At 38.3% G+C, this 19,238-nt stretch overlaps 1 protein-coding gene across 1 annotated transcript in view; it reads left to right on the forward strand.

Annotated features, from left to right (window-relative positions):
- Positions 1–19,238, forward strand: part of LOC148415591 (uncharacterized) — a 39,605-nt gene that overhangs the window by 12,881 nt on the left and 7,486 nt on the right. The window contains exons 3-8 of the mRNA XM_088427852.1: positions 11,647–11,704; positions 13,208–13,456; positions 15,325–15,385; positions 15,469–15,599; positions 16,574–16,693; positions 18,128–18,241. Coding sequence (XP_088283978.1) covers positions 11,647–11,704; positions 13,208–13,456; positions 15,325–15,385; positions 15,469–15,599; positions 16,574–16,693; positions 18,128–18,241 — 733 coding nt within the window. The remainder of the gene's footprint in view (positions 1–11,646; positions 11,705–13,207; positions 13,457–15,324; positions 15,386–15,468; positions 15,600–16,573; positions 16,694–18,127; positions 18,242–19,238) is intronic.

Raw genomic sequence — 19,238 nt, forward strand, 5'->3', positions numbered from 1 at the left:
AGATACAGCACCGCTGATGAGTTATTGACTCGGGCCAATATTTGGTGACTTTCAAGCCCCAAAAGCAAACATGGTAAAGTGGATCTAGCGGAACGGAAGCCCCGCATGCTCTAGTCACGCTGCGTTGACGTTGTGATCATGTGAAGCCAACCAAGACAAACCTGAAGAAGAGGAGCTTTCTTTCTCTCGGCCGAGTCTCTCTTTCACCCTTTTGTGCTCTAATTGACTCTCCCACGCCGCCTTCGCCGCATACCTGCATGCACGCCGATCCCCTTGCGTTTGGGTTTTCCCCTCTGTAGACGCAACCAAACCGAGAGCGCATAAATCGATCGCACACATCCAAGTGTTTATTCCCTCGAGGATTTGGAGGAGTTGTGCGCTGAGGAGATAAGTGAACTAACTGTCGCGCAATCATCTCAAGGGACTGCGTTCTTAATGATTTCATTTGTGTGCAAATTGGATTTTGTTGCGAGCGAAATCAGGCAAAGAGCTTTGCTTGCACTGTGTGTGTTTGTGCCATATATCGAGTCACAGATGTAATATCTTACACAGGTGTAATTACAGCCGATGTTTTCCTTTCACTGCCAGCCATCGACTTGCCGCCAAATCTCGCCGCCGTTGGGATACCTTCACCCTGTAGTGATGTTGAGCTACTTTATTATTGTTTTCTCTGCGGCTTAGAAAGAGCAGAGGCTGAGTTGAATGAAATGTTTGCGGTCACTTGCGTGTATCGGCTCAGTTTTAGCATTAGCGCGCTGTTTAAGAAAAAAATCAATCAAAATTTCACGTTAACAAGTTTTGGTTATATTTGAAAGGAATACTTAGCGTATTTGTCAGATTTTTACAGTAAAAAGTGAATATTTTGTTTAGAATTGATTTGATAGCTCAAATATTTTGCGTGTACAATGAATGCAGGGTCCAAACTGCAGCTCGGCCGGGGCCATTTGCGGCCGTCTATCCATATTTTCGCGGCCTGCGGTAAATACTTAAGCTACATTTTGACATTTGCAAACATCATAGAAACATTTGATGGTAGGCTGTGTTCTAAATGTGGGGGAAAAAAAATCCTAATCTGCCTTATCTTTAACAGAAAGCAAGTTTAGAAAGTATTTAATTTAATAACTACACAATTTAGAATATGTAATTTCTTGCTTGTTTGGTTGAAGATTTTATTTTCAACTCATTGGTAGTGTAAGTCCATTTTTTTGGACTTTTGTGGTCCCAAGGGGTGAAATATGTATTTTTCCATAATTGTTGTAATAACCAAATTATTTTTCATGTACAATACGTTTTAAAAAAAACACATTTGACACTAACTACCGGCTGAAAAGTTTATTTTTAACCCATTGGTAGTGCAAGTCCATTTGTTGGACTTTTGTTGTCAAAAAGGGTGAAAAAAAATGCATGGATGGAAAAAAAGAATGTTCCAAAAGGAGCAGGGCCATTATTTGACTCGAATACCACAAGTCTCTAAAAAAAATGTCTACGCCTTTCATACAGAAAAGCAACAGGGGATAAGAAGCGATAAATGTCCGCTTTTACAGGCAGTGTGGTTGCTATACAACCCAGACCCCCCGCCCTCAACACACACATGCATGCAGAGTTTTCCAGACCCACCCGTCCCAGTTTGTCTTCATTAAAGTCCTTTCCTAAAAGTGCCTACATTGATGTGAAGCGACTAGACAAGACAAGGTAATTTCCTGCGGAAGTTTCAGAGCTCAAACGACTCTTTTGGTGAGACCAGGGCTTTTTAGTCTGGCTGGGTGGAAGGGGGACGACCGGGCGGGGAAGTGAGGGAGGGGAAGGTCTGGATGTTAAGAAACAGGAAGTGAGATGAGGGGGCACAGGTGGTTTTGGGTGGGAGGCTCTGCTTAGCACTAATAATTATAGTAGCATTCATAATCATCACGTAATCAGAACATCGCACGCTCTTCCGTTTACGTCGCGGGTCAAACTGACCCATTCAAAAGAAATATAAGTCTCGCATTTGTGTATATTAAGTCATTAAAATGATTAGAAAAAAAGTCTTCAGTAAGATTATCAAGGTGAGAAAAAAATCTTTCCCCATTGGCAGATTTTTTTGTTTAAACAAGAAAATTCTCATTTTGCAGTACCCCCACGTACCTCCAGGGGCACTCTGGCCCATTTTAGAACTGCTGGTCAGGAGAGCAGGTTCTTTTTGGTTTTTGTTTTTAGTTTCTTGATTGGACTCTCAGATTAACATTTTAGGAATCAGCAACCGTGAAGAAATCTCTATTCCCAGTTGAAAAAAAGAAAAAAAACACAAAGACTTGACATTGATTTTTTTTTTTCTTTGCTCCTGTCGCCAAAAAAAAAAAAATCCATCAACACGACAACAATCATGTCTAGCGGGAGTGAGCTTTTGTGCGTTTTAGGACCTTTATGTTGAGAATCTCGCTCGCCTGATAGCGTTGTATTTTATTTTAGTTCATCGGAGTGGAAATCGATCGTGTGCCTTTTAAGCTTTTTGAGCCGAACGTGTCAGACATGGATTGGAAAAAAAAAAAAAATAAGAGCACACACGTGCATGTAAGACCTTTCAGGGACATATTTCAGGATTAACTACCGAACTCTACTGAAATGCTCCAATTCACACAAGGGGAATTTATTTCACCTTCCAACATATTTGTAATTGCGTTTGAATGCATTTCAGAGTAGGTTCAAATGTACAGTATTTTTAAGTACATTCAAACGTATGTGCAAGTAGGTTTGAATGTATTTGCTAGTACGTTCGAAGGTATTAGTAAGTGCGTTCAAATGCAAGTAAGTTTTCATAATTCCATACTTTTTCAAGTATAAGTCGATCCGAAGAATGTATAAGTCGACTGACTGACTTTATTGGTTGCATTTTTTGAAAAAAAATCTGAAAAATTGAACGTTGTTTGAAAAAGAAAACACTGTGCAGTTTACATGATTGATAAGCATGCATGATTATCAAGTAGACCGTTGTCATGACTATGCTTCTGGGAAGATTTTCAAAATAAGAGCATACCAAGGCTGTTTGTGTCATAAATGACTAGTTATGTTACCAGATTATTTTGAAGCATTGGCTGGCTTCCTCGTAATGTTTGTCTGTTTTACTATAATCCATTCTCCTGTATGTCTCGTTGCACTTTTGACTCAATTTACTGAAAAAAAAAAATCGTCACATAGTTACTGCCTGGAAAAGGTGTCTATCCCGCCTGGGTCATTTTACTCTTTCCTGTTTAAAAGCAGATGTGATTAAAACTATATTTTAATTAGTATGCTGTTTACTAAATGGATATGACTGCAAAAGAGGAGTTATTGATGTATTATTGTCGCTGTACTATATTGGTGATGTGTTATATGACTTATTTTACATTTGTGTGGAGAAAATTGGTCTGGCCCTTGAATTATTAAATTATAAGGCAAGTCCCTGATATGGGGGTTCAAACCTACGAAAAAAAACAAAAAAAAAAACAAAGCAAAAAAACCTCAACTTATACTCGAAAAAGTGCTGTACATTTGAACATGTTTTACAGTATTTGCAAGTAAAGTGAAAAGTATTTACTATTTAATCCTTAAGCAGTATTTTAGTCATTTTTGGGTCATTTTCTTCCACGTCATTCTCAAAGTCTTTTAACCAAGGGACACACACCTGACAGTGTGATAATCAAGCGGTCGTGCCACATTGAACTTTGACACGTTGTCACCACCTGGGTGAAATTTCAGCTTCCTAGTGTCTTCTTTCAATGCGTAAGAATGCAATTGTAAAAATCTTCAAACAAGTTTTCTAATGTTAGCTCCACCTTGGCAGATGCACGCTTCCGTATCAAACATTTGTGCGTACACTTGCTAGAAAAAACATTTGAGTTGTGTGAGAGTGAAATCAGTTGTTTGTGTTAGCACATTTCGATTGTGTGCCACGACCCTGCGCTCTCCCTGCATGTTTTAACGTCAAGTCTGAGCTTTCGCTGTCAGAATAATAATAGCCGTTACTCCATGCGGCGCGCGTTAGCTCCGCCACTAATTTGGCGTGCAGGTGAAGCGTGCGCTGTCCAATCGGATTCGGGCGAAGCCGCTGTCATGACAACTGTGTGTGTCTCGCCGTTTGCATATGTGCGCGCTCCTAATTGCCTTGGGCCTCCTCACGCTCCGAGAGAGACTTGGCAGGTCCACGATTCTGTGAAATACAGCAGCTGCATATTCTCGCGGTCAGGAAAAAGTTGCAGTGTACTCCGGACGGCGCACACGCCCGCATGTTTAATTGTCAATTAGCCTCCTCCGCTAGCGTGCGTGCGACACGCTAATGAACTGACTTCAATTCATTAGACACGCTGATGTCGGGGCCTATGGAGGGAAGACTTCACGCTGCCATTTTTTTTTCCTTCTCGCAGTAATTTAATGCCGCCGGAGCCTCGGCCAAGAATCTAATCATCCGCTGCTTAAATGAATACATAATGCAGAAACACGCCCATTTCTCATGGTCTCGGCATAGCATGAAGTCCATTAAAAAATGAAGGGAAATGCTCTTAAAGTCTTAAAATAAGATTTCAGGTGAATTAAGAAATGCTTCCAACTCCACCTTCTAGCTAGTTTTGATTTTTCTTTCGCTTAAGTCTACCAGTCCAAAAAAAAATAGCAATTTTATTTATTTTTTAAAAATGAGCTTCTACTTAATGGAATTTCATTAATGAGCATATCTATTACAGATTTACCTTGCTATTTTTCTACTTATTTTCCCTCCTTCTATGGATTTATTTTTTCAAATAAAATAAAATAACCAATGACCAATAAAATAATCGATTGAATAATTGGTTGGTATAGTTGATTGATAGTTGAATTATATGATATAATATGGTTATGGGAATATATATATATATATATATATATATTTTTTGTTTATTCATATTTTGTAATATAATTTTCACATTTTTTCTCACATCTTTTTATGATTCACACTACATAGTTGTACAGTGGACCCCCGGGTTATAAATTGAATTTTTTCGTCCCCTTTTTACGACATTTACAGCCAGCCTCTTTACAGCCTCAACAACTGTCATGAGTTTTGGAGTTGGCTGTGTTTATGTTGTTTTGCCTCCCTCTTCAGGTCTTTTAAGGTAATTGCTCTTATTTTCTGGTCAACTGCCTGCGCTGCAACGCGTCACTGCTTATCTGCTATTGGTCGGTGTCACCGTGTCACTAAAATGTCACTAAAATATCTTGACTAACAAGGCTAGGCTAGGCTAGGCTACCCTTGCTAGGGATTATGGCCGTAAGCAGCTCAAGTCAACGTCACTCAAAGGCAAATCAAATTAAATTTTTCCTTGATATATTTTGTATTTATGATGTTTTATACATTTATATTATATAGAAGTAGCACTTACTAGACTATTTTATTACCATTTTTTAATATGTATATACAATTTTGAAGTTTTTACCTGGGGTTTTATACGCATTAGCTAATTAGCTTCTATTGCCCGCCATGCGGCGATTTCGCCCTACCGTCCCAACCCCGGAACGGATTAATTTTGTATGGCGGGGGTCCACTTTACTACAGTACAGTTTGGTGCCTATTTTGAGGTACCAAATCTCGTTCCCATATTGTAATTTGTCCGGCTCTTTGTCATGTTGTCACAATTTTATTATGGCACCAATTTTCCCAAGATATGGCGCCGTTATTTTAGGTCCGTATCGCCAATCAGCGAGATCGCTCCATCAGTGGTCCCTATTGTTGGCTGAGTTATTTTTTGCCGTCCAAACGTCCGATTGCGGTGTTGAAAAACGACTCATTTTTGTTGGTCCTAATAGAGAGCCAGTAAAATATTGTGTGTGTGTCGCATGTCGGACATGCGTGGTGAAGGGAAATTCCTCTCTCAGGGTTGGGAGTTCTTCCTGTGGCAGAGTTGTGTTTGTACAGCCTGGCTTTGTCGGGATATCCTACCCGGCCCATGTCTGAGCCGCATGCGGGACGGGGGGGAGGAGGGGGAGGGGGCGGGGCACACTTGATGCTGGGAATAGCAGTAGTTCACCGACAGCTTTACGTGGAGTCTTCTCAGATCTTCATTAAATCAGAATTTGGCCCGTTGTCCATAAAGGTTCCAATGAGCGGAGAGTGCGTAATCCGCCGCTTCTTGGGCTTTAGCGTAGCCTGAGGGAAGAGCCCACTTCTGATTGTCTGCTATTTGATTTGAAAACTCCCTGATGTGTCTAGCCTTGATGGGCTTAGACTTTCCGAGCACACCTTGAGCTCTATAGGAGACATGGCCGGAAGGTTCAAATCCAGGTCTGGACCTTCCTAACAGTTCACATACATGTTCACAACAATTCTTAGCATTTTCAACTTCATTTAAATTCCTCGTTCGTTCCTTCATATCATTAACTCACGTGTTACACTTTTTTTTTTTTTTAACCAAAATCATTGCACGTCATTTCAGGTTATTCCGCCTCATTTGGTATTTTTCCTTTTTATTCTATAGCTTTCAACATCATTCCACATGTTCATTATTATTCATCTTCCAGTCTCATTCCATTTCATCATCATTCCACATCACTCTGTATTTCTCAAAACCATTATCAGACAATCTCGGTCCACATAATTCCATATCATACACTATTGTTCCACATTTTGTCATTTACTCATTGCATTTATTGCTAAAATCATGTTTTTTCAAATCATTCCATTACATTGAGTATTATTCCATATCTTTCAACATCATTCCATATCATCATTTGAAATGATTCCATGTCTTTCAATGTAATTGTCAGACAATATCAATTCACATCATTTCATATGTTTCAATAACCTACCATATCATAAACAATCGTTACATTTTTTTCACTTACTTGTACATGTTGCACATTTGTCACAGAAACTATTCCAAGTCAGTCTGTATCATTTCGTAGATATCCATGTCGTTCCATAACTTTTGATATAAATCTGTTTCATTCAGCGGGTCACTGTATCGGACTATACCATAATCACTCCACATCATTGGATTATTTTCCATCTCATTCAATTAGATCCTCATTCCACATCACTCCATCCTTCAATGAAAATCATTCCACATCATTTCATATCTTTCAATAACCTACCATATCATAAACAATTGTTACATTTTTTTCACTTACCTGTACATGTTGCACATTTGTCACAAAAACTATTCCATGTCATTTTGTATCATTTAGTAGATATCCATGTCTTTCCATAACTTAAGATATAAATCCGTTTCATTCAGCGGGTTACTGTATCGGACAATACCATAATCACTTCGAATCATTGGATTGTTTTCCATCTCATTCAGTTAGATCATCATTCCACATCACTCCAGCTTTCCATGAAAATCATTCCACAATATTCCATATCATACATATGGTTTCACGTTTTATTTACGAACACATTGAATTTTTTTCACCAAAATTATTCCATGCCACTCCTTATAATTCAGCATTTTCTACAACATTGCATAAAACTTGTAGTATAATTCCATCTCATTCCGTTGCTTACAATATTCAGTTTCATCCCATATCATTCTACATGAGTTTCACACATCGGCACTATCGAGATGTGAGGGCCCGGTTGTGACAGAATCGAAGCCTTGGCGTAGGTCCGTGCTAATGTTAGCTTGTTTTGACAGGCAGCTTTGTCTGCTCGGTTCCTCGTCACTACGCACGCACACATTTTCCCATGATGTAATTTCCCACTTAGACAAGAGAACTGCGAGTGTGATATCGCCTCACCAATCGGGATAGCCGCACATTTTGTTTACAAGTTCCCTCGCGCTCTTTGTGCTTCACGTTTTTGTTTTTGAACATTTATTTTCACCCCGTCTGCGCTGCGTCCTCTCCCTCATTAATGGCCGCTTGTGTGTTTTGGAAAGGAAGCGTGCGCTAACCTTTTTTATTCTCTTATCAGTTCTTGTCGGGACTCGTAGTTAGCGTGACCTCTGAGGAGGTTCCAAACTTAGTAAAAAACACCATAAATAAAAACATTTCCGAGACCTGCCTTTCCTGGAGCAATGACATCATTGTAACATGTCGCGAATACTTTTTTTGTCATGTTTTTTTTTCCTAATTTGGGGGTTAAACGTAATCGCTAAATCACCAAAATGATGTGGAAACGTTTTTTGACGTGCTTTTTTGACAAGTCTCAACCGAGTGAAATCTTTCAACTTTCCAAAAACTCCAAAAGTTTTAGTTTCAAAATAAAATGTCCAAATTAAGAGATTATGTTTCGGATTTGTTACCTTCGAATTCCACAGTTTTCAACCGATTGAAATCATCCCAAATTCAAAATATACCTATTCCTCAAAGTGTCAAAATAAAATCTCTAGATTGGTTGTTGTGGATTTTTATTTATGATAACTTTTTCTAAAAAGTTTTTTTCTTACTGTTTTTTTTTTACCTAGTTTTAAGTCATTGTTTTGTTGTCAACAAAAATAACAAACTAAAAAAATGGGAACAAAATAAGAATAAAAATTCAAACTTTAGTTTTGTGGATTTTAATTTATGACTATAACTTTATTGCAGGTTTGCCTCACACAAAAAAAAAAATCCTTGATACTTTTACTTCTTCTAAATTGGGACAGACAAAAACATTGTTTTTAATGTATTACAAAAGAAACAAACTAAAAGAGGGATCAAAAGCAAAAAAAAAAAAAAAATCGAACTTTTTTTTGGTGTATGTAAATTTATGACCGTAACTTAATTAGAATTTTACCTAGCGATTTTCCTCCTTGTAAGTCAGGCCGGACAAAAAAAAAAAAGCAAATAAATATGTATGTTTTTGTGTGTGTATTTTAATTTATGATTATGTTTGCCTTACGATTTTCCTCGGTATTGTTCCTACTTGTAAGGCGCACCAGGCAAAAAAAATGTTTAGAATGTGTTTTTTTTTTAACAAGAGAAACAAACTGAAAAAAGGAGACAAAGCAAAACAAATGTTTTTTGTTGTTGTTTTTTGTGTTACTATTTATTAACAGTTTTACCTCTCTATTTTTCTTGATGTTTTTCCTCCTAAGTTGGAGAAGACATTTTTTTAACAAAAGAAACTAAAAAAAAAAAAAAGGATTACTACTGTACAGTATTTGTATTTTCATGATAATCGAGGGAGTACTTTATACCAGCTTTCAGTTTTCTTGCCCATTTCAAATCTTTTATAGTGTATTTCTCACATTGGCATGGCAACACATTTTACAGCATTTCAGTTCAGTTTTTTTTTTTTTTTTTTTTCGTAGCGGTTGTTCTCATTAGTGTTTGAGGTGAGCTGGAGCTTAGCCCAGCTGATTTAGGGTCAGAGGCCTTCCGTGCCCGCCTCCAGCCAATCACATGAGACATACTGTATAAACAAATATCATTTTTATATTTGCGCCTTTGGACAATTGAGGCTCATCACTGAATCTAAAGCGCACAACACAAAATGGAATCTTATGGGTTTTTTTTTAAGGCGAAATGATATCATTTTTCAGGGCGGTACTTGTCGGACCCCGGGCTATTTATTCATGATATTCCACTGCGCGGACTCCCCAGTTTTAAGTGCGGAATGATGAATTTTAATAGGCGGTCGGTCAGCGAGCTTCCTGTTCTCCTTGGCCCTTAATGAACTGTTGCCCCGCATGTCTCATTAGCGGCGTGCGTGCCTTTTATCCGGCGGGCCGCCTTTTCTCTGGTCCCCTCTAATCTTTGCGCCCTCTTGTATCTCGGCGTGTTTGTTTCTCCTCCCTCTGACCTCTTTGTTCTCTTCATTCATCACATATCTCAACATCCTACAGGTGATTATCATCGATTGGAAAGCGCCCGCTCGTTTTTCTCCTTTGCAGTCCGACAAAGAGGGAAAAAAAGGGCTTTGCGCCAGCTTTTCCATCAGCTCTTTTATATTGATGTCAAATTTTCTTTTAACTCATTTAATGCCAATTTTAGATGTTTTTGGGTCCAGACGTTCAATCCCTGACTTGTCTAGAGACCATAGTTAGAGATAATATTTCTTTCTTTCTTTCTTTCTTTCTTTCTTTCTTTCTTTCTTTCTTTCTTTCTTTCTTTCTTTTTCTTTCTTTCTTTCTTTCTTTCTTCTCTTTTTCTCTTTCTTTCTTTCTTTCTTTCTTTCTTCTCTTTTTCTCTTTCTTTCTTTCTTTCTTTCTTTCTTTCTTCTCTTTTTCTCTTTCTTTCTTTCTTTCTTTCTTTCTTTCTTTCTTTCTTTCTTTCTTTCTTTCTTCTCTTTTTCTCTTTCTTTCTTTCTTTCTTTCTTTCTACTCTTTTTCTCTTTCTTTCTTTTTTCTCTTTCTGTCTTTCTTTCTTTTTTCTCTTTCTATCATTCTTTCTTTCTTTCTTTTTTCTCTCTTTCTTCTCTTCTCTTTTTATCTTTCTTTCTTTCTACTCTTTTTCTCTTTCTTTCTTTCTTTCTTTCTTTTTCTTTCTTTCTTTCTTTCTTTCTTTCTGTCTTTGTTTCTTTCTTTCTTCTCTTTTTCTCTTTCTTTCTTTCTTTCTTTCTTTCTTTCTTTCTTTCTTCTCTTTTCCTCTTTCTTTCTTTCTACTCTTTTTCTCTTTCTTTCTTTTTCTCTTTCTGTCTCTCTTTCTTTTTTCTCTTTCTATCGTTCTTTCTTTCTTTCTTTCTTTCTTTCTTTTTTCTCTCTTTCTTTCTTCTCTTCTCTTTTTATCTTTCTTTCTTTCTACTCTTTTTCTCTTTCTTTCTTTTATCTTTTTTCTCTTTCTGTCTTCCTTTCTTTTTTCTCTTTCTATCTTTCTTTCTTTCTTTTTCTCTTTCTATCATTCTTTCTTTCTTTTTTCTCTTTCTTTTTTCTTACTTTCATCTAATTTCTGTTTTTCTTCTCTTTTTCTTCTCTTTTTCTTCTCTTTTTCTTCTTTTTTCCCTTTCATTCTTTCTTTCTTTCTTTTTGTCTTTCTTTCTTTCTTTACTTCTCCCTTTCCACCTTTCTTTCTAAATTTTTCTTTTTCCTTTTCTGGGAAAAAAAATACCTGGGATTGAACGTTCGGATTCTGAAAAAACGTACAATTACGTCTTTGGGATTGAATGAGTTCAATACAGAATGACAATTTCTTTAATGTCCTCAGGAGATGCTTTGAAGGGAGACGGAAAGTGCAGATGCTGAAAAATAGAGACCCTAAATATTTAATTTTGGGGAGTTCATTTGTACACCTGTAAACATGTAAATAAAATGCTGTTTAAATGACCTTGGATTCTGTTTGTCTTTCATATGAAAGGTGTTCCGCAGCAATTTTCACCTCTCGATCGCCATTTCGCACCTTCCACATCTCTCTCCTGCACTCCAGTGTCCTCCTTCACCTCCATCCTATCTTCTTTTCTCCACTTCTCCTCATACCGGCTCTCCAGACGTGACCACATCGAAGCCCTTTGGGGACGACAATCCCAGAATAATAACAAATGTTGGTTCCAGTTTTTTTTTTTGTCATACGCATGCCTTTTGCGGCATGAATGCATTTATCAGAAAAGAGTGCATGGCCTCTCTTATCTCTATTGTGTGATATAGCTTCCAGCTCATTGCCACCAATAGAAAGTGGGCCTCTATCTCCATTCTCCACATACGGCCATGAATAATAATAGATTTTTAAATTTCACTTGGAACACTGTACGTGACTCTTTACAAGGGGGAAAAAAAAAAGACTAAAATGTTGTTTTCTCCTGTGCAGAAATCCTTCTCTTTGGTGCTGGAGGCTCATGATGATGACAACAGCACATCGCAACCAGGTGCGGTACATACACTTTCTTTACTGTGTTTATTCGTGCGTTTGTGCCCACAAGATCTCAATAAGAGATTTATATTTTCCTATTATTGCTTATCAAAACCAGACAAAACCAGGCAAAACACCTTTGATAATCAGTAAGGTTTTTTTGCTCATATATATATATATATATATATATATACACACACACACAGTATATAGTCTTTATTCCTGCTGACAGTTTCATCCCACCGTTTTCCTTCCCCCGTCGCGGCACCAGCGGATGCGGCAAGGCTTCATCCCAAAGAGATAGCAACGATAATGAGGAGAGGCCTCGCTCTTCCTCCGCCGCTCTTCTGGTCTCCTTGTCATCACCGGCTCCATCTGAGCTCCCGACAGCTCTCCCCATTCTGTCACCCGAGCTATTGTGCCGCGGCGCAGCCGGCCTAACACCAGGCGTCCTGCAAGCGGGGCAGGACCGGCGTTTAATCAAAGAGGATTACTGGCCGTACCTCTTCCACTGCCCTTGATGATATATAGTGGAAAGGCATTAAGTATTTGGAGGACACAATGACTTTGAAGAAGATAGCGCCCGGTGTTATTATTCAAGGGCTATTTAAATTGGGTTCAACTTTTCATCACTTGGGATTTAATAAGCAGTACAAAGGCAAACGGGCAATGTCAGAACAAGCGCACTGAACACAACATCATTTTTTTTTTTTTTGCTTTTAACTCATTCAATCCCAAAGGCGTGGTTATACGTCTTTGCAGTTCAGCATGCTTTGTGCGGTATTACTATTTTTGTGGAATTTTATTAAAAACAATATGTGGAATGAGGACTTCAAATGATTCCAAAATCCCCCATAACAAATAGATTCACCTGCCGAATTTTTCTATATAACCTGTTCTGCTGACTAAGTTGCTTTTCACATCGATAATCTTCCACCTGCGATAGTTACCGTATTTCTCTGTGTACAAGTCAAGTTTTTTCTCCTTATTTTCAACGCCCATATTGGGGGGTTGACTTATACCCGCATTACTCAAAATCTTCTCATCAAATCTGTGTTTGAATAACATTACTCTATTTTTTACTCCTTCTCATCTGCCTAACAAACTGGTGGAATTGTTTAAGTAAAATTTTTCAGCCCCTCGAAGAGGATTACATGAGTGTCAGAAATGAACGTATTGAGGAAAAAATGTGAAAGAATATATTCGATTTTCTTTGGGTTTTTTTACACACAAAACTCAATTTCTTCAGAACGATTCGTCCGATTTTTAGTCATTTTTTTCTGTGTTGCACTCAGGTTGAATTGGCCTTTCTTAACAGAGTTTGCACACACACACAATGCTATTATAGCTTTCTAACAATATTTTTTTAGCTCAATTTTAGGTGAAGTTACCTTTGTTAACTGTCAAATTGTAAAAAAATAAAAAATGTTTTTAATCTAAGCTTTTCGAGTTCAGTAGACTTGTTAGCATCTGTGAGTCATTAAAGAGTTTTTTTCTTCTTCTCCCCCTACTCCCTCAGATCAGCTGATTGAGCGTGTTCTTCTCTCCTCCATGTTGAATCCCGGAGAGCAGTGGCAGGCGTATCGCCACCACGGGCGCTCCTTCAGTCTGGAGTACCGCCTGCGCTTCCGCTGCGACTCCAACTACTACGGGCCCTTCTGCAACAAATTCTGCCGGCCCCGCGACGACTTCTTCGGCCATTTCAATTGTGACCCCAGTGGTTCCAAGGTCTGCAAGGAAGGCTGGACCGGACCCGAGTGCAAAGAAGGTCAGGAGCGCCGCCACATTGCTGATATTTTATTTTCGTCAGAGATTTTAGTTCAAGTCAGGCCGAAGGTTTTCTTCGCCATAATAAATTCTTTCCGTCTTAACAAGGCAATCTGATTAATATTTCATTTGCGGAATAGGATTTAAGCAGCATAATACAACTGATCTTACCCATCTCAGGAGGTGGCCATTTTGTCACTTGCTGTCGACTAAAAATGACATCACAGTTGCCCGGGGCTCAGGTAACAACCAATCATGGCTCACATTCGCAAGCTGAGCTTGTGATGAAATTTTAAAAAATTTCCCCCCAATTAATGGCATATTTTAAAACCTTTTCCATATATAAGATGCCCCGGAATATAAGGCGCACCCTCAATTAATGACATATTTTAAAACTTTTTCAATCACAATATAGTAACACTCAAAGTAATAATAATAATAATAACTCAAATAATAACTCTAAACTCTCAATAGCATAATAAGTCAATGTCAATATGAGCAACCTTGTTCAACTGTTAACACACAAAAGAAACAGGTTAAGCTTACTTTATCAGTTCATTCCCCATCTACCAATCCCAATCTCAATATTGATCCCTGTATAAGGTGCACCTGATTATAAGGCGCACCATCAGCTTTTTAATTAAAAAAAATAAGGCTTTTAGGTGCGCCTTACAGTGCGGAAAATATGCTACTTTTTAAAATATATAAAAATTTAAAAATAACAAATAGCCACACCTACCTTTGCATATTTCCAAAGTGAATTTTCAAACATCCTTATTTTGACCCCCCTTTATCTACTTGAATTCCTCTATAGAATATTACTGTCAAGCGGAGTACCTCACCCGTTGTGCTTTTCCTGGTATGTCGCCTAATTAAGTAAATGACTCACCATTTCGCACCATTTAAAGTAACCATTTTCAATAGCGCATTTACATTTGAACGGCTTATTGTCCACCTGTGTGAGTGTGACTCATCAGCTGGATATGAACTCTGTGACCAGCGGGACCTTGCTTCTGTGTCGCAACGAACGCAGGAAACCAAAGTGGAAACCGTGAAAGGCAGTTTTAGGACATCCTGCAGTCATTAGCAGCCGCCCTTGCCTCGCCTCATCGCGCTTCCTCCTCAGCAGGTCGTTGATTGGAACGCTAACATGCAGGAAGTCTCAAAAATTAGTGTCGGCGCTTTTAACGCCTAATTGTGATGAATTGGAGGGGATTTTGGGTGTATACTTTTGTTTATTGTCGCTTGTTCTCAGTAAGTCTTTGCTAATTTTCATTAGCATGTCTGTGGTTTCCCGCTGAAGCGTTAAGCTAGCACACCTTTATTATATCAAATTCAGTTTTGAATGAAAGTTTTGTTTTTTAAACATAAAAAGTTGATTTTGTTTTGGGTCACTTTTAAAGTACACTTCAAATCAAAAAGACAGCCTAAGAATTTTTCAAAATAAAAACAATAAGCGAAGATTTGCAACTAGTGAACGTAAACAAATCCTTCGAGTGTTTATTCTCCTTTCCAGTTGAAGTCTACAATCAAATTACTGTAAATAAGCATAAAACAAAGAAGATAACACTTTTTGTATTTAAAACCTCAAAACTTTGCCTTTAAGTCTGCTAGCTTAATGCTAACAGATAATGGAAAAGTGGACAGGATAACGATATGCAATGTTGTTTATTTTGTTTCTTTGTTTGTTTATAAAATACTATTTATCACAAATATTACTACAAGTTATTGATGAGTTTTTTAATCATGAAATTTGTGTGTGTGTTTTGAAAGGATTAATAAAATTTCCGTCCGTTTTAACAGGAACCCCAAGTTGTTGCTGCACTACTTTTTGCATTTCTAATGTATGTGTGTACACTTGTTGTGCAGCGGTGTGCAGGCAAGGATGTCACCAGGCCCACGGCTCTTGCACTGAACCAGGGGAATGCACGTGAGTGCCCCCCCCCCCCTCATTGCTTAGACTTATCTGTACGTAATGTTGCAGTGGGTTATGGTCTGCGTTGTTCTGCTCAGGTGTCACTACGGCTGGTCGGGTCTTTTGTGCGACCGGTGTGTGACTTTTCCCGGTTGTGTGTACGGGAGCTGCACTGAACCATGGCAGTGTGTCTGTGACGTCAACTGGGGAGGTCTGCTGTGTGATAAAGGTAGACGCCATTGTTTTTTTTCATGTTACAAAGTGGAATACTAATCCGTCTCCCCTTTACGGCATTTTTTTCCGCTTTACGGCATCAGCAACTTTCCGCACTCTGTGATCACGACATTGACCCAGTGACAAAAGAAGTACTCCACATTGGTTAGCAGGGTAACCAATCAGGTGTTAGGACCAGCTCATCAAACTTTGACAGGAGAGGTGGAAATTAATCCGTGAAACCGCGTAAAACAGAACCGTGAAATAATGAATTGATAATTAACTAAATGGAGAATTAATTATGTATATCTTTTTAAATATAATGCTTGTTAATTTAATTAATTAACGAAACAATTAATAAAACATTTAATTATTAACATTGATATAGCTAATTCCATGTTTTTTTTAATTACAAAAACATTGATTCAATTAATGAAACATGTAATTAATGACAATTTTATTTAGTTATTCAACATTTATTTATTTAATTTTGGCACTTTCGGTCCTCCATAATCATCCGCATTGGTATTTTATTTTGTTCCTGATAGTAGTACTTACAAGGTTGTCCAACATGCATCTTCAAACAAATTTCACCTTGATGAACAGCACCCTAGGTGGGGTTCTTGTCACGCCCTCTTAAGCCCCTCCCCCACCACAAAGAAAAGCTTCCTCTTGCTCTCCCTTTCCCATCACCCTTTTACAAAGATCCTTCAACATGATCCCAGGATACGCCTCCTCCCAGCACGGCGTGGGAGGGGGAATTCGGGACCCCGGCCGCTCTACCCGTGGGACCTCGCATTGTGCAGGGGAAAGGTGATAGCCTTGGGTACGGCCATTGTGAGCCTGGAACTGTAGGTGGGGTCCTTACGTTGGTCAAGACAAAAGAAACAGAGGTCTCTGTGTATATGTATCGTGTATGGTTCGATACACTGTTTGGTTCGTATTTTGTTTTTTTTTCAACGTGCAAACGAGCCACTGTGTATGTTTCAGACCTGAACTACTGCGGGACTCACCAGCCCTGCAAAAATGGCGGCACCTGCACCAATACGGAGCCCAACGAGTACCAATGCGAGTGCCAGGAAGGCTTCAGTGGACGCAACTGTGACATCGGTGAGAAAAAAAACAAAACAAGCTTTTCTTCGGCTTGATTATTAGGAGAACCGGATTTCGGTATGGTCCCACGAAACCAAGGTTACTTTTTGTCCGTACTCTCGTTCCAAAAGTTATGTTTGGGGCAAACAACATTGTTCGTCACCAAAAGAGCACCAGTGAAGCATGGTGGTGCCAGCATCATGTGGTCTTTCTTTTTTAGTCAGCTGAAATTGTGGCTTTAGAAAAAATTGAAGGATTTATTTATAGGGATAGTCCCTTTATTATTATTATTTATTATTATTATTATTTTGTTATAATTGATTAAATATTTACAATGTGCAATCAAGACTTTTAAAAACATTTTGCACACTCAGCCTTTGAATGTCACATGACTACCAAGTGAGCCGTGATTGGTCGATACCTGAGCACAGTTGATGGCATTTTTATGCGAGAGCAAGTGGCTTTTAACTGTAACAATTTGTACGTGAAAAATAATGGGGTCATCAAAATAATCATCGACACAATATTAACTGCTATAAAGGACTAAAAAGGTGAACTATCACATTTAACACGTTTGAATATCACTGGTTGATTCCAAACTTTGCAGACACATTTTTGTGTTTTTATTTTTTACTTTGTCTCTCGAAAATATTAAAAAATGATTTATTTACAATTTTTTGATGATTTATCTCGCGATCACAAAAAAAATGACCTATTAACAGGGGGGTTGTGGAATTTGTTTAACTACTTTGTATACATAAAATTATTTGTACTGCAGATAGAACAGCGAGGAGCATTTTACGTTGCATAAAAGCTATATTGAACATGTATCAAAAACACTTTTTTTAGGGCAACGCCATAACAAGAAGTCAGTCTTTGAATATTGATCAATACTTCTGACCTTTTAGTACATAAAATCTGATATTAACACAATGACATAAAATCGTAAACAAAGACCTTTCTTTCAGACGCAGATGATGAGTTAAGCGCCAATTACAGCTGAGCAATGCTAATTCAAATCTCAGACTTTTGCCTTAGCCTTTGGTGACTGGTATCGGTGGCTTCTTTAAGAACACAATACCATAAAATGGTATCAGCCCGATACCAATATCCGATACCCGGTATACTGCTTCTACAGTATATAAACTACTGGCATGAATCTTTATACTATTTAAGCAGTTGCAAATGAACAGTATTCTATACTATACAGAAATTATAGGTATATATAGAAAGCAACTAAATATGTATGAATCATATAAAACCACATAGAAGCTTCCTTTGTTATTGGAGGTACTTTCTTGACTTTGGTATGGGATGCCTGTACATCTGATGAAGTTCCCTGCGAGTACATTATCACACTGCTCGGTCTAATCTGCCAGTTTATATACAACTTCCCCTCAAGGGACTAATAAAGGGCTTGTTCTTTGTCTGCTTCCTCTTTCCTCCCGTCAGTTGAACACGCGTGTGTGTCGTCGCCCTGTGTGAACGGCGCCACCTGTGTGGAGGACTCCACGGGCTTCAGCTGCGTCTGCGCCGAAGGCTGGACCGGGCAAACCTGCGCGAATGGTAAATACCAATGTTACGTGCTAACGTTAGCGTTAGAGTCAAGATTCAAGGGTTTTATTGACAGACGCATAGTAATACCACACAATGAAATTCCATAATCGAGCAAATCATAAGGTAGGCAATAAAACAACCAAAAATGAACTGTGGAAATAATTGTGTTTCTGGTGTATGGAGCGTGGAAACAGTTGAAGTAGCCAGTCAAAGCACCGTTATTTTTTTCCCCCAGTACATTTAAAGCAGAGGTGTCCAAACTATGGTTCGCGGTCCATTTGCGGCCCTCAGTCCGTTTTTAAGTGGACCTCGACTTATCCTAAAAATAAAATTTGCTACTAATTAGTTTGTTAAATATACTATAGAGCTTTGCAAAGATGCAAAGTTACTTTTTCCACTTTCAGCTCATTCAAGGTCAAAAATGTGAAAATATCACACGAATGATTTGAAAGTAACTTTTTGAAAATGGTGAAATGACAACAAATGACTACGTTTTGATTCTGAATGAAGAGATGGGATTCAGGTGCCGTTCAATGAAGGAGCTGCCAGTTTTGTTTTGGTTGGCAGAACTGTTGTCAAGAATATTGGGTTTCCAAGGGACTAACTTGACCAGTTTTCTTTTAATGTCAATAAAACACATGTTTTGGTCCTTGGTTCAATCTGCTGGGGTAGTCTCTAGCATGCCGTGACCTTTTGTGAGGATAAGCAGTCAAGCTGATGGATAGATAGTGTTTTGTGGCCGCCATGCATTGAACGACGTCATGAAGGGGCGAGGCAGCTTCAGTAAACCAGACGTTTCACTTCCTGGTTATAAAATTTGGTACTATAAAATTCATATTCAACAAGAAATTAAATCGCCAAATGTAATTTATTTGCATATATGTCACTGTGGAAAGTTTAAAATATCATGATATGGGCCCGTTATATGAAAGTGATTGATTTTGGTGTGCTTGATAAATTAAAGCGAAAAAAAATCAAATTGGACCTTGCACCCTCTTATTTTTTG

The sequence above is a fragment of the Hippichthys cyanospilos genome, chromosome 11 (genome assembly GCF_059441005.1).
Source record: "Hippichthys cyanospilos isolate Australia breed blue-spotted pipefish chromosome 11, RoL_Hcya_1.0, whole genome shotgun sequence".
NCBI lineage: Eukaryota > Metazoa > Chordata > Actinopteri > Syngnathiformes > Syngnathidae > Hippichthys > Hippichthys cyanospilos.